The sequence below is a fragment of the Pinus tabuliformis genome, chromosome X, assembly GCF_031772625.1.
Source record: "Pinus tabuliformis cultivar Carrire ecotype Pingquan chromosome X, CPIR1, whole genome shotgun sequence".
NCBI classification, from domain to species: domain Eukaryota; kingdom Viridiplantae; phylum Streptophyta; class Pinopsida; order Pinales; family Pinaceae; genus Pinus; species Pinus tabuliformis.
Window position 1 is genome coordinate 304,629,077 of NC_142308.1, and position 15,279 is coordinate 304,644,355.

General features: G+C 38.1%; 1 protein-coding gene across 1 annotated transcript; it reads left to right on the forward strand.

Annotated features, from left to right (window-relative positions):
- The first annotated feature begins 13,708 nt into the window (after positions 1-13,708).
- LOC149139634 (uncharacterized) lies at positions 13,709-15,054 on the forward strand. Its single transcript, XM_089450137.1, has 3 exons — positions 13,709-13,923; positions 14,028-14,093; positions 14,203-15,054. Exons 1-3 carry the CDS (start codon positions 13,729-13,731, stop codon positions 14,665-14,667), a joined length of 726 nt encoding a protein of 241 aa, XP_089306263.1. The 5' UTR covers positions 13,709-13,728; the 3' UTR covers positions 14,668-15,054.
- Positions 15,055-15,279: the final 225 nt, after the last annotated feature.

The window sequence follows — 15,279 nt, forward strand, 5'->3', positions numbered from 1 at the left end:
ATAGAATTGTTGTGAGTTACGGAGTGCAGTGTTATGAGTGAGTAATCGAATATATCACTGAGTCAAGTGTTAACTAAGAGACATTGTAGCAAAGGGCCAAGACCAAAACTAGTTGAGTAGTAGAGAGCAAATTCAAAGGAGAATTGCACAACTGAAGGAAAGGAGTTTGTATTATAGTAGATCATATTTATATGTCCGTGTATATGTATTAGTCAATTTTTTAAATTTGAAAATTGTATGAAAAGTATAACAGTGGCTAGATCAGGCATTGACCTGCATTCATAAGAGTTTGGTGCCTCTTGGCAAGTAGCAACTTGCTATATGAAGGGGGTTGGGGCCTCTTACGAGTGGGTGCTCAAAAAAAATGATTTAGTTATGTAGTTTCTTAATTTACATCATAACAACAAACAAATCGGTGATTTTCTTCCTTTGGGTTTCCACCTAAAAAATATATGTGTCAATATGTGTTTGTTTTTCATTTATTGGATTGTGTGTACATGTGAATGGCTTACCTTGTTGTTGATTTATATTATATTATGAATGTTCTCTCAAGTAAATGGTTGTAGTGAAAAGAAATAAATATTTGTTCTTTCTCTAAGAACCTCACAATTATTGATTCAACCCCCCTCTCAGTAATTCCTTATTCGAACAAAATCAATCTCTTTCTCTCCAAATTAATCTGGATATTAATATGGTATAAAAATTTGACTTTCCACATTTTTGGTCACGGTAGTGAAAACACTGCTCAATTAGGAGGAACAGAGGGAGACGCGCAGCTAGGGTTTCAGAGAGGTTCAGAGCTTGCTCCTAATCGAGGGCTGCAGAGGAGGGAGCTCCACTCCCTCCTACAAGGATGCCCTTGCTAGCAGAGGCAAGTCACCACTAGGTAATGTCAGAGGATCTGCTGAAGAAGAAAAAAGAAATAAGGAAAAAAAGTCAGAGGGAGTCAGGTCCAAGGAAAACAACAGCACTACGGACAAGGAGGAAGAAGAAAAAAGCCAGGGAACAACGGATAAAAACAAAAGGGACTGTGCAGACCCAAAATGGAGATCACTCCTAGAGTTGTTTTAAATGATCCTGCACTGTAGGTGCACAAGGAACATATGGGACTTACGCAATAATCTGCAAATTCATGGGATTATGGCCCACTGAAAAGGTTTTACAGACATGGATCAAATATCACTGGAAACCCAAAGGAAGCATTGATCTCTGTCTTGGGTCAAAGGGATTTTTTACAGTGGTGTTCACAAACATCGAAGATAAAGACAGAATATTTAAAGGAGGACCCTACTTTTATGTAATAGCTGGCCTCTATATACGGCCTTGGATGATGAACTTCGTTCCAGAGTGGGAGACTTTCACCTCGGTACCTATCTGGGTAAGACTTTATTCCTTACCTCTTGATTACTGGCAAACTGAATCGCTTGTTGCCATAGGCAACAAACTAGGTCATTTTGTCAAAGCTTCGGAAGCCACAAGAAGGGGTAAATACACTTCCTATGCAAGGATTTGTATAGAAATGGATCTATCAGGAGCTCTTTTGGATGAAATTATATTGGAAGTTTTTTATGAGGAATGGGTGCAAACTGTGGATTATGAGAATATCTCGTTCAGATGCCGTAAATTCCATGGACACGAACACTTGTTCAGTGACTACCCTCTTAGTAAAGTAGACAACAAGAGAAAACCTAATACAATGAAGGACACAGAAAGCTTTCAGAAAGTGGCAAGTAGAGGAAAAGGAGGCAAAAAAGGACCAAAGAAACAACCCAATGAGGGGCCAAAGCCCAGTCAGAATAGGTTTCAAGTACTATAACAGAATGAAGAAATAACAAATGAAGACCAAACTATGGAGGAAGGCCCTAATGAAAAGGAGAAGGAAGAGAACTACAACCCAACACAAGAGATTGGTAATAAGAAAGAGACTATGATGAGTGAAACAGACCTAGAAATGGATCAGGAAATGACCCAAAGTGAAACAGATCTGGAGGACCATGAACTTCAGGAAATTCTAGATAAGGAACACCTAGATCTGGAAGGGTTCTTAATGCAGGGAACCAAGGGAGGGATAGATTCATTACCTCAAGATGACTGTAACAGAATACAGCAATTGTTTTTATGGAAAACTCAGGAAGGGGAGTTAGGTAAAGGAAAAACCACCGACAAGCAGGAGAACAGAGGTGTGAAAATAATGAAATCAACTCCAAGATTAGATACTAGAAATGTAGGCAAGAAGATGGGTAGGAAAAAGCAGAAGGAGCTTTTGATGGAGTGCGGAAAGTTAATGACAGACTCGGGTAAGATGAAAGACCTAACCAGTTACTCCTTTACAAGTCTTTAATTATGAAGTTCACATCTTGGAATATCAGAGGTCTAGGTAGTGAAAGAAAACAAAGAATTCTTAGTTATAGAATGAAACAAGATATGTCAGATATGATCTTCATTCAGGAAACAAAATGTTCCATTCAGAAAATAAGACTAATCCATAGCAAATGGCTCAATAGATTTGAGTTTCTAGAGGTTAAAGCTGAGAACACAGCGGGGGGCATTCTCACTCTTTGGAACCCCCAAAGGGTCAGCATAATTGATGCAGAGGCATCTAGAAATTACTTATCAGTGGTCATTCAACCAGTAGGGGTTTCGGAAACATTCCTGGTCACAAATGTTTACGGTCCTCAAAGAATAGATGATAAACTCAAATTGCTAGAATCCCTTATTGACCTCAGGAACAGACAGGCTGGAATTCCTTGGATCATGGGAGGGGATTTCAACATGATCAAATCTCTTTCGGAAAAAAAAGGAGGTACCAGAGCGCTAAACAAAGACTCCCTAGCATTCCAATCATTCACTGATAATATGAAAATGGTTGATCCAGAATCAGGCAATGGCCTTTTTACTTGGAACAACAAAAGAGGAGGTGAGGCACTGGTAGCCTCAAAGTTAGACAGGTTTATGATATCAGAGGAGTTGATGCTTATAAATAAAGAAATAACAACAAGAGTTCTTCCCTTTGGAGGTTCAGATCACTGGCCGATCCAATTGGAAATCAAGGGTATGGATTCTCCCAGGAATAGACCCTTCAGATTCGAGAATATCTGGCTCTCCCACCTGGATTTCATCAGTAACATTGAAAAATGGTGGTCTGAAGACTTGAAATTCCAAGGATAAAAAATGTACCTCCTTCATAAAATACTAAAGCACATTAAGTTTAGACTTAAGGAATGGAACAAGAAGGATTCCGATAACATTTTTGTGAACAAAAAATCAGTGGAAAACAAAATTCAGGAACGCAACCAGGCACTGATCAAAGATGGCATTGACAAAGAAAAAATTAATCAAGCTGATAAATAACATCAAGAATGGGAAAAGTTATGCAAACAAGAGGAAATATTTTGGAGACAAAAGTCTAGAGTTCAATGGCTCAAGGAAGGAGAGCAGAATACAAGATTTTTCCACAGATCCACTATGGCTAATAGAGCTTACAATAGAATATCTACGATAAAGGATGAGGATGGGGAGTTTCAAAACACTCATAAGGATATTGAAGCTATGCTTGTTCAGCATTTTTTAAGCATCACTCGAGAAAGAAATCCAGACAGGGATCAATCCATCAGGGAAATTACAAGGCATATACCTAAGCTAGTGTCTAGAGAGGATAATTGGAACCTCAATAGATCAGTTACTGAAGAGGAGGTCAGCGAGGTACTCAAAGACATGCAGAATGGCAAAGCACCAGGCCCGGATGGTTTCAATGTGGATTTTTTTAAAGCATGTTGGAATATTGTCAAACAAGATATTTTGAATGTGGTGGAGGATTCCAAGGGTAGCAAAACTATCCTGAAAGCCCTCAACACCTCCTTCATTTCACTGATCCCCAAACAGGACTCAGCTCAAACTGCTGATAAGTACAGACCAATAGCTTTATGTAATGTGGTTTACAAGATAATATCCAAGGTAGTGGCTAGTAGACTCCAACCTCTCCATCCTTCTTTAGTGTCAAAGGAACAATTAGGTTTTGTGGAGGGCAGACAAATTTTAGATAACATTATTCAAGACCATGAGGTGGTTCATACGCTTACCAGCAAAAGGCAAGTGGGGATGATCATGCAATTGGATATTGCTAAAGCATATGACAAGGTGAGTTGGATTTACATCAAGAAGGTTCTCACTGACTTTGGGTTCGATCACAACTGGGTGAGATGGGTTATGGTGCTAGTGACTTCTTCCATCTTTTCAATTTTGGTGAATGGCTCTCGCTCAGAGATCTTCACTCCTTCTAGAGGCCTCAGGCAGGGAGACCCGCTCTCTCCCTTTCTCTTCATTCTCATGATGGAAGGACTTGGTCAGTCCATTAAGAATGCCAAGGCCATGGGCAAAATCAAGAGTCTTCAATTATCTAAGAGTGGTCTAGCTCTGACTCACCAGCAATTTGTAGATGATACCTTGCTGCAAGGTATCCCCGTAGTCAAAGAGGCTTCTGCCTACAATCTAATCCTGAAGGATTTTGCCATGGCTACAGGTATGGAAGTCAATCTCTCTAAGTCAAAAATCTTTTTCTTAAATACCAACATTGCTATTCAGAGAAATATCTCAAGAATTCTTGGCTTCCAAAGAGATTCCCTCCCCTCAAAGTATTTAGGAGTTCCTCTTATAGCAAGACCTATGCACAAGAGTATCTGGGAACTGGTACTTAATAAGTTGCAGGAAAGAGTCAAAAAATGGACGTTCAGAGCCTTGAACCTGGCTGGCAGGTTGGTACTAACAAAGGCGGTTCTGCAATCTATCCCGGTATTCATGTTATCAGCTCTCCCAGCTCCCAAAGGTGTCTTAGAGAAATTCAGGAATATACAAAGAGATTTCCTTTGGGGTAAGGAGGAAACAAGGAAGAAATGGGCCCTGGTTTCTTGGGATAAAATCTGTAAACCCAAGAGCCATGGGGGGCTAGGCTTAGATGATCAGGAGACCCTTAGTAAAGTTCTAGGAGCTAAGCTTTGGTGGCGATGGGTTCAAGAGCCAAAAGCCCATTGGGCCAGGATCTGGAAAGAGAAATATGCCAGCTCTTGGCACACTAATGATCTCATAAGAATGTCTGGAATTATAAAAGGCTCCTACATATGGAATAGAGCCTGGGAAAACAGAAGCCTAGCACAAAAGAACAGTTTCTGGGAAATAAGAGCAGGAGATCTAGCACTCTTTTGGGAGGGCAAATGGCAACAAGAACCAACGTTGTTAACAGAGGATTTTTTAAGCCTCAAACAGGAAACAGATTCCCAAGGGTTAATCAAAGTAAAGGATTTCTGGGATCTTTCTCATACCTCCGAAAGTGGAGAAGCTTGAGAAACATTGACTGCAGAGATGATAACCCCTTAAAAATTAAAGCAGAGGCACTTTGGAGCTTGCTAAAACAAAGGATGATCTTAGTAACAGAGGGGCAGGATCAATTGAGATGGGGTAATAACAATAAAGGCACCTTTAATCTTAAGGAAGCAAAAGGTTTTCTCCTTGGGCTTGATTCTAGTGTTCCAGACAAGACCTGGCAGCTTCTCTGGAGACACCAAGGTTGGATGAAGATCAAACTTTTCATGTGGTTGGTGCATCATAAGAAAATCTTGACTTGGGACAACATCAGGAAAAGAGGAGTTATGGGGCCTTCCAGATGCTAGCTCTGTGAAGAATAGGAGGAGACTATGGAGCATATTCTTAACAGTTGCTCTTACACCACCTGGATGTGGGATTCTTTCTCAACAATTTTCCATCAGTCAGATAGGGACAGAGGAAGTATCAAAAATACCCTAAACAAATGGAGAAGAAACTATACGGAGAATGAGTTCCTTAATTTGGCCTGGGCCTTCACACCATGCTTCATTATCTGGAATGTTTGGAAAGAAAGGAATAAGAGAATTTTCAAGAATGAGAAGTATCCCCCTCTTCGACTTTTTGATCTAATCTTGAAACAGCTCCGAGAGACAGTCAGCACCACTGTTCGCAATATCCCCAAGAATCCCCCCTCAGAGACTGAGCTGAGAACTCTCAGACAACTGGGAATGCAAGGGATTATTCCCCAAGAACTAAACAGGAAGGACATAGCTATGGTTATAGAGGACTTCTGGTAACCTCCACCGAAAGGCTATTTGAAATTCAACATCAATGGCGCTTCCAAAGGAAACCCAGGTACAACTGGGTACAGAGGAGTTTTAAGAGAAGAAGAGGGCAATATTATCTTTATCTTCCACGGGCATTTAGGTAGAGCCACCAATAACATGGTTGAATTAATGGCTCTGGAGCATTGTCTAGAGTGTCTGATTCAGAACCATCACGCAAATGTCATTATAGAAGCAGACTCAGAGATAACCATTAACTCTGTGAAAAGAATCAGCGGTGGCTCTCGGCCGAAGAAAGTCTCAAATCACTAGAAACTAATCCAGGTTTACCAAAGAATTCAAATTCATCTCCAGGGACTTCGAACTGTAAGTTTCAACCATGTTCGACGAAATGCCAATAAGCTAGCGGACTTACTGGCCAATCAAGGTGTCAATAATGCAGACTGTGGGATGGCGAAAAAGTGGCAGGAGATACCTCAAAATCGTCTAAAAGCTCTCTGCGACGATCAAGCTGCAGAGGACAAGGAATTTTTTAGATTTCAGACTAGGATGACTAGCATGAGTTGACTTTTCCGGCAAGTGCAACCACAGCCCATCAGGATGTACCTAGAAGGAGGGCAGCGAAGTGCGGCCTCACTTTACCCCAGAGTAAGCTGACCAGGATCCCCAGTTTTTCGGACGGCAATTTTCTAGGTCAATTTCCAATCAACAGAGTATCGGGTTCAAGATCCATTGAAAGAATAGGCAGAACAGATAGTTGGTTTTTTCCAACAGTTATAGCTTCCCCCTTTCTGCTTTCGGGCTAGAAAACCTTGCCCTTTTTGGTTTTCCGACGATCGTACATCTATGGAGTGGTAAGTGGTTTTGCAGTTTCGGAAGCGATCCCATAGGGATTACAACACGTGGCAGGGTGGAAGATTTGGAAACCGCCCTCCATCGCACATTATTGTTCGGTTGTCTTAGGCTGTGCGAAATGGCTCCTGGCCGTTGGATCCAGTAGCCCGAATCGACGGTTAGGATCGTTCGAGTTGTTTTGTGGGGCCAGGCGGGTTATTTCCACTCATCCTATTGGCGCATCTTTTCCTATTTCATTCTTTGCATGCACTGCGTGGTCAGGGGTGACTGTTGTCGTTGGTCGGCTCCAGGGGCCATGATTTTTCCGGACCTTCCCTAGTGGTTGGGGGTCCCTGTAGTCCTTCTAAGTATGTTTCTCATGGTTTTGGGGATTTCTGGCGTAACACGAGGGGTCCTTGTCATTGGCAGGGTTACCTTTTCTCTTGAGCTCTTGTAATTGGTCAGGTTTTTGTATATTATGTAACTTTTCTTTTGAATTAATGAAATAGAAGGTTCGGCTCTTGTTTCAGCAAAAAAATAAATGACTTTCCACTTACTGAATCATCAACAAACCTGTAGTCTATGTGGTTCAGGTTTAAGTAATACATAATCGTCTATGTGGTTCATGCTTAACTAATGTATATCCATCGATGTGGTTCAAGTTTAATTAGTATATAGCCATCTTAAATACATCTTTGTGGATGTTACAAGCCTTTCCTAAAGTTATTGTTAATCTAAAATGTAGAAATATTTTGACCTTGAGAGACTTGATGCATCTTAATGTATAATAAATGCAAAGTTAAAATGGATTCTAGCATAGCACATTGATGCTTTCTGGTGGAGCACATTAAAGACTTCCAAAAATTAATTATAAGGGTAAATGATATTCCATAGGATCATATAACATCCAACATGAGGTTCGCCTTTGGCAACCTGATTCATTGGAGAAGGCATTCAGGTTGGCAAGAAAAAATGAAAGTAAAATTATGGCAACAAGAAAGCCTACCACTCACAACTATAAATATGGAAGTTTTGTTGTTCCTAACCTTCCAAAACCTACAAGGTTGACACCACAAAAATTGGAAGAAAAAAGAGCAAAGGGGATTTGTTATAGTTTTGATAGAAAATATACTAAAGGTCATAGGTGTGATGAGAAGATAATATTTTACATAGATTGTAAAGAGGAGGAAGAAAGGAACAATAAACTTCAAAAGAAGAGGATATACACCAAGAGCCAACCCTAGATAAAGAAGAAATGAATCCAACCATATCTTTTAATGCATTGGCAGGAATTATCACTCCTCAAACTCTCAAGATAGAAGGACATATCAAGAAGGAAAAGATAATAGTGTTGATTTATTTAGGTAATACCCATAATCTTATTCATTGTAAGACATCCAAGGAATTGAATTACTTCCTATATCCAACACTATAGTGTCAAGTGATGATTACAAATGGAGGAACCAAAAATTTCTCTCTAAAATGCCAGAATATTAATATAACCATGGGGGAATATGTATTGAATAGTCCAATTATTTCCATTCCAATGGGTGGTACTAATGTTGTACGACGAGTCCAATGGTTGCCATCTTTGGGTAGGATAGCTTTTAATTTTCAAGAAAGTTTCATGAATTTTTTTTTAGGAAGGAAATGAATAGAATTTAGGGGTATAAAAGGGAAATGAGGAAATATAATCAACTCTAATCACATGAAAAACATTCTAAAGAAAGAAAAACAAGGTGTAATTACACAATTATGCTCATTAGAGGTTCAAACATCGAAATAATCTATTTCTCCAAATCTCCAAAAAGTATTGGACAATCATCAATCCAAGGTATTTGAGACTCCCAAAGGTCTCCCACCTATTTGCGATCATGATCATGATATTCATTTGATTCCAGGAAGTGTTCCTCCAAACATGAGGCCTTACAGATATCCTTATGTCCAAAAGAGTGAAAATGAACATATGGTTACATAAATGCTAAAGGTCGATATAATTCAACATATTTAAAGTTCTTTCTCTGCTCTATTAGTATTGGTTCACAATAAGGATGCATCATGGCGCATGTGTCCAGATTATAGGGAGCTCAACAAGCTCACTATTAGATATAAATTTGCAATTCCTGTCATTGATGAATTATTTGATGAATTACATGGATCAATTTACTTCACCAAGTTGGATCTCAATCCAAGATATCATCAAATTAGAATGAAGACTGAAGACATTCTGAAAACAACATTTACAAATCATGAGGGTGATTATGAATTTTTTGTCATGCCTTTTTGCCTTACCAATGCACCTTCTACATTTCAAGGTTGATGCATTCCATTTTCAAACCCTTCCTTAGAAAAATTGTGTTAGTATTTTTTGATGATATATTAATTTACAACAAGTCTTGGAAGGATCATGTTCAACATGTTGACAGCGTGCTCAAACTATTGGAGGAGAAATAATTATATGCAAAAACCTCCAAATGTTTCTTTGGAGTACATGAGGTGAAATATTTGGGTCATATTGTATTTCATGAGGATGTTAAGTTAGACCCTAACAAAATAAAATCCATTAAAGAATGGAAAATCACAACCACAAAGCGTCTGCAATGATTTCTCGAGTTGACATGGTATTATCACAATTTTGTTAAGAATTATGGGAGAATAGCAACACCTCTAACAATATTACTGAAGAAAGATGCATTTTCTCGGACTCCGGAATCAACTAAGGCCTTTAAACATCTTAAAGAGGCAATGTGTCAAAAACTGGTCTTAGCTACGTCAGACTTCACAAAAACCTTTATTATGGAATGTGATGCATCAGGAAATGGTATTGGTGTTTTTTTAATGCAAGAAGGAAGACCCATTGCTTTTGAAATACTACATGCACTAAAGAAATGACAATGTTACCTAATGCGAAGACACTTCAAGGTAAAAACAAACCATGAGAGTCTTAAATAAGTTTTCAAACAAATTTTATCTTCCGAAGAGCAACAAAAATGGGTTGCAAAGATGTTGGGTTATGAATTTGAAATCATCTACAAAAAAGGGAAGCAAAATTTTGTTGCAGATGGACTCTCAAGAAAGGATTGGGATGTGGAAGCATTATTATGTTCCATTTATATTATCCACCCAGATTAGATAACCAAATCAAGGGATGAATGGAAGAATGATGAAGATGTGTGGACACTCATTCACAAGTTGCAGCAAGATCCCAATACATCTTATAGATTTAGCTAGAAAAATGATTCACTATGGTAAAAAGATAGCTTACACATTTGTAAGAATTCCCAACTCAAACAAAATATTCTTTTCTAATTGTACACCTCTCCCTTATGAGGGCACTCACAATTTTTAGGAAATTACCACAGTGTCAAGAAGGAATTTTTTTGGGATGACCTTAAATCTAATATTCCAAAGTTTGTGGTGAAATGTTTGGTTTTCCAACAAAATAAAGTTGTGACAATTAAGAACCCGAGTTTGTTACAACTTTTATCCATTCCAAGTCAACCTTGGGAGGAAGTTTCAATGGATTGTATCACAGTTTGCCCAAGTTCGAAGGAAAAAGTGTAATTATGGTGGTAGTTGATAGACCTACCAAGTATGCACACTTTTGTGTAGTATCTCATCCATTTATAGCATGTATGTTTTCTACTTCATTTATGGAAATAGTTCAAAAACTGCATGGAAACCCAAAGATTATTGTAAACGATGAAGATTTCATTTTCACAAGAACTTTTTGGACGAAATTATCTTCTTTCCTAGATACTCAATTAGCTCATAGTTCATCTTATCATCCTTAATCTGATGGGAAAATTGGGATAGTTAACAAATGTTTGGAAGGATATCTTCATTCCTTTGTATCTGATAGAAAAACATAATGGGTCAAGTGGTTACGTCTCACTGAATGGTGATATCACACTTCCTTCCATACTGCAACAAAAATGACCCCATTTATGGCACTTTATGGATATTATCCACCATTTATCACCTCATCTTTAAGAGAAAATTCTAAGGTTCAAACACTGGAAGATGAGATCGAGCATCAACAACAAGTTCTCCAACTCTTAAAGGATAACCTCACATTGGCACCTAATCGAATGAAACAACAAGCATATCAACATCGCAATGAAAGAAGTTTTGATGTAGGCGACTAGGTGTTTTTAGGGCTACAACCATACAAACAAATGTTCCTCAAGCAAGCTAACAAGCATAATAAATTATCACCAAAGTGCTATTGTCATTACAAGGTGTTGCAAATGACTGGTATTATGGCATACAAATTGGAGCTTCTTGCATCCTCCAGAGTGCACTCAGGTTTCCATGTTTCATGCTTAAAGAAGGTTATAGGTGACAAGCTCCCAGTTCAAACTATATTGCCAGAACTTGACAATGAAGGGAAAATCATATTGGAACCTGAAGCAGTCACTGAAGCAAAAAATCGACAACTACGAAATTGATTAATTTCAGAGTATCTCATCATGTGGAAGAACTTACCCAATGAAGATTCCACATGGGAGGGTGAGAATTTTATACATAAGCATCTAGAATTACTCAAGCGTTGAGGACAACACTTTTTTGAAGGAGAGGGGTGTGTTAGGTCCTTATAATATTAGTGTAACCCCTTATTGTTATTGTTGTGCCTATGTAGTCCCCATATTGTTATTGTTGTACCCCATAGAAGCCCACTTTTGTTATTGTTGTCCTTTCACATTATTATTGTTATGTAGGCTCTGATTATATTGTGACCCCTGAGACTCCTATATATAGAAATGAGGTTTTGTCATTTGAATCATCCAAAAATTGTTCATTTATGTGATGTAAAAGAGGTTGCCCCCTCGAAAAGACTATTTTTCAAGTAGTTGATCTATCCTCTTTTTTTTTGTGAATTAGTTGCATAAAATATGTATGTGTGCATGCTATATCCATTCCATATTGAACATGGAAGGAAATCCATCTCACTCGGAATGAACAAAACATCATTAAAATATTTTATCAAGAAAAAACAACTAACTTATATATACACAATAAACAATTTTACCTTTTATATTATTTGTATTTGTATATAAACAATTTTCCTTTATGTTAGTTGTCATATATAATTATACATAATTGATATTGAAATAATTTATTCAAACTATATTTAGATAACTTTTTAGTTATTTAAATATTTAAATAAAACTATATACTCTCTAATTATAATTCTAATTCTTGTATATATAAAAATATAAATAATAGATATTAATATTTTATTGTTGATGAATACTGAAATTATTTTAATAATTAATATATCTTTGAAATTTCGGATATCGAAGAAGGAAAAAAATCAGTCTCTGCCTCCTATTAAACTATAGAAAGGTCATTTCAACACAATCAACGTACGTAATAATGAGCCAAAGTGCGTAATGATGACTTTCGAAGTGGAGTCCATGGTTGCGTGATTCAGAAAATGATGGAAGGTCTTCACACTTTAGGTTGTTCCTCCGGGAAGGAAATTCGATCGGATCGAGAAGAGTTAGCCATGCCCTCTTCCTCGTATTCCTTTCTCTCAGCTACTACGTCACACTACGATAAACAAAATTAATAAATGTATCGTGTTCAGAGTTTCGACATATCCAATGCCCAAATCCCACGAATACTCGCGAGTCGTCAGCATGGAAATGTTGGTATCTGATGGGCCGCTGCTACTTTTTAATGTTACTATTTGATGACCTGCTGCTACTTTTGTCAGGGCAGCCGCTCTCACAAACTGATTAGATTATTGCAGTAAAAACATTTAAAAATAAATAAAATCTATATAGATTATTGTAGTAAAAACAAAAAATCTTACAGGGATCAATCTATAATAAGTAACCAACATAATTTGTATAACTGAAACAACTAATATTAAATTAGTTTAACTAACCAACCAACCAAACAAACAAACAAATAAATGAATAAATACGCATCTTAATGATTGTGAAAAAACTTATACCTACCAAATTAACCAGCCTTACTAATTCGGTAAGAAACTCTGAATTACACGCTCAACTTATTGTGAAAAAACTTATAACTACCCAATAACCAGCCTTACTAATTCAGTAAGAAACTCTGAATTACACTCTCAACTTCCGAAGCCACCCGGCCAATTATTTACATATAAATATATTACAGGTGAATCACTGGAATAAATCATGTCCAATTATTTACATATAAATATATTACAGGTGAATCACTGGAATAAATCATGTCGCTGTCTACTTGATTTCAAAAAGAAGCGTTATGAATGCTTGCAGTTCTCTTAAAACTCCATGTCAAGTGTTAGATTTTCGTTTCCATGTGCTTCTCGTGCATATCTACATTTTCATTTGGTCACGTAAGCGCGTAATTAGGAATCATGACACATGAGGAGTGTATGACTATTTTATTTTATAATCATCAAATTTATTTTATACTCATCTTTCTATTTGCCAGTCGTCAAGCTTGTTCGACTGTTAGAGATTGCTTTCCGGAAGTAATTGCTTAGATACATGCGCAGGTGGTCCACGAGTTGGGATCCACTTATTCAACTGTATTTTTCAATCATAGGAGGAAACCGCGCCTGAAAATGTTGCTTTGGTGTCCCACTGTTCCAACGCTTTAAACGCGTGCAAGTCACCTTTCTTTACGCGTACCAATCATCCAATACTGCACGACATCGGAGCACACACCTTGTCATGGCTCTGTCTAGATATCTATCTATCTATATATATATATATATTCACAAATCTAGTGGCTCAGTCCCATCATCCCAGGGAGAGGGATCAGACAGGCAGTCCACAAAATGATCTCCTCCCCCTACGCCTGTAGTGAGGCTCAGCAAAGCCAAAGCGGAACGTGTGTTTCATTTGGCATATACGAACCTCAGGATGGATGTGACATTCATGATGCAGTAACCCACATGGCCAAAGTTGCTTCTGTGTTAGAGAAGAGAAATAGCATCAACGTCGCCATTCTCAAGAGTCTAGAACAATCATGGGTATGAGTGCTTACTATGTCTAATGCTCATATTCTCTGTTTCTCTCGTTTTCAGATCAATAAAAGAATGGCCTGGCATTAACGAATTATATCAGCTGTTTGCAGGCCGTAGTCTTTGCAATCCGGAAAGGGGGTTCCAGTGGAGACAAGCCAGCTCTGTATCTACCGCAGGTACGTTCTAGAAATCAATACTTTTCCTTTACTGCGTATCAATTACTCGTGGACTGGCGCGACTAATTATTCGCTCTGCATTTTCCATTTGGTTGGTGTGATCTATCAGGCAGCGGCGTTCACCAAAGGGATGAAGTGCGCCGTGAGAATAGTGGATTCAGGGTGGTTCCGCCTAAGTTCCCGGGAGATCAGCAGAGGAGTTCCGTTTGCGCAATTAGCTTTGGGTGACATTGTTAGCCTCCGGAGACTATACATGCCGAGCTGGAAGAAACAAGATGTGCTTTCATACTGCTGCCTAGCCATACTAAAGTCATACTTCGCTGGGCTGAAGGGCATATTATCCTACTCCTTCTATGAGTCCATGGACGGGAGACATATAATAGGGTTAGGAGTGTGGGATAGCATCGAATCCGCGTCTGTTGTGGCAAATAATGATGATCGCAACGCAAACCCGTGGGTGGCCTTTTGGAAAAGCCTGGGGGCCAAGAAACTTAAATACGATGTTTGCCAGGTCGTCTATGTCACCTGCCAGACTTCCTGCGTCGAATATTCAAGGCCAAGCTTTCAAATATAATCATTTAAATTGAAACTGTTATAAGATGGTTGAATAAAATTGGACGATTTATCGCTCCAGGTGGTTGCATATAGTTTTTAGAGGGAACCTAACCCCTCGGATTGTGGCTTGGATTGTAGCAATAGAAGGATTGCCCTTTCGACCATTGGGGTTTCTCTCTCCAGATATTGAATCAGATGACAGCAAATGCATTACTAGTAACTGAGAAAACTGTCTGGCACCGGGTAATGGGACGAATAGGTAGATCAATGATCAAATTTCCCATAGAGTCAGTTGGGTTGCGGTGTAGATGTGATGTAAAGTCACGTAGATTCATAATGGGTTTTTAAATCAGGTTGATGTGTTAGTGTTCGACATCCTTGTAGAAATGTCACACTAAAGGTTTATTATTATACCAAAATCTATATTTATAGGTATAAATAAACTTTTAAATCAGTAATATTCATTTTGAGGCTGATTCGATGGTTAATTTTATATTTTTAGATAATGCTTAATTTATAAAATTGATTTTCAAAATCTAATAATTAATTTAACATTTATAATCAATTTTGGAAAAAAAATCAAGCTTTCAAATTTATTCGAAAACTAAATTATACAGTCATTAAAAGGAGC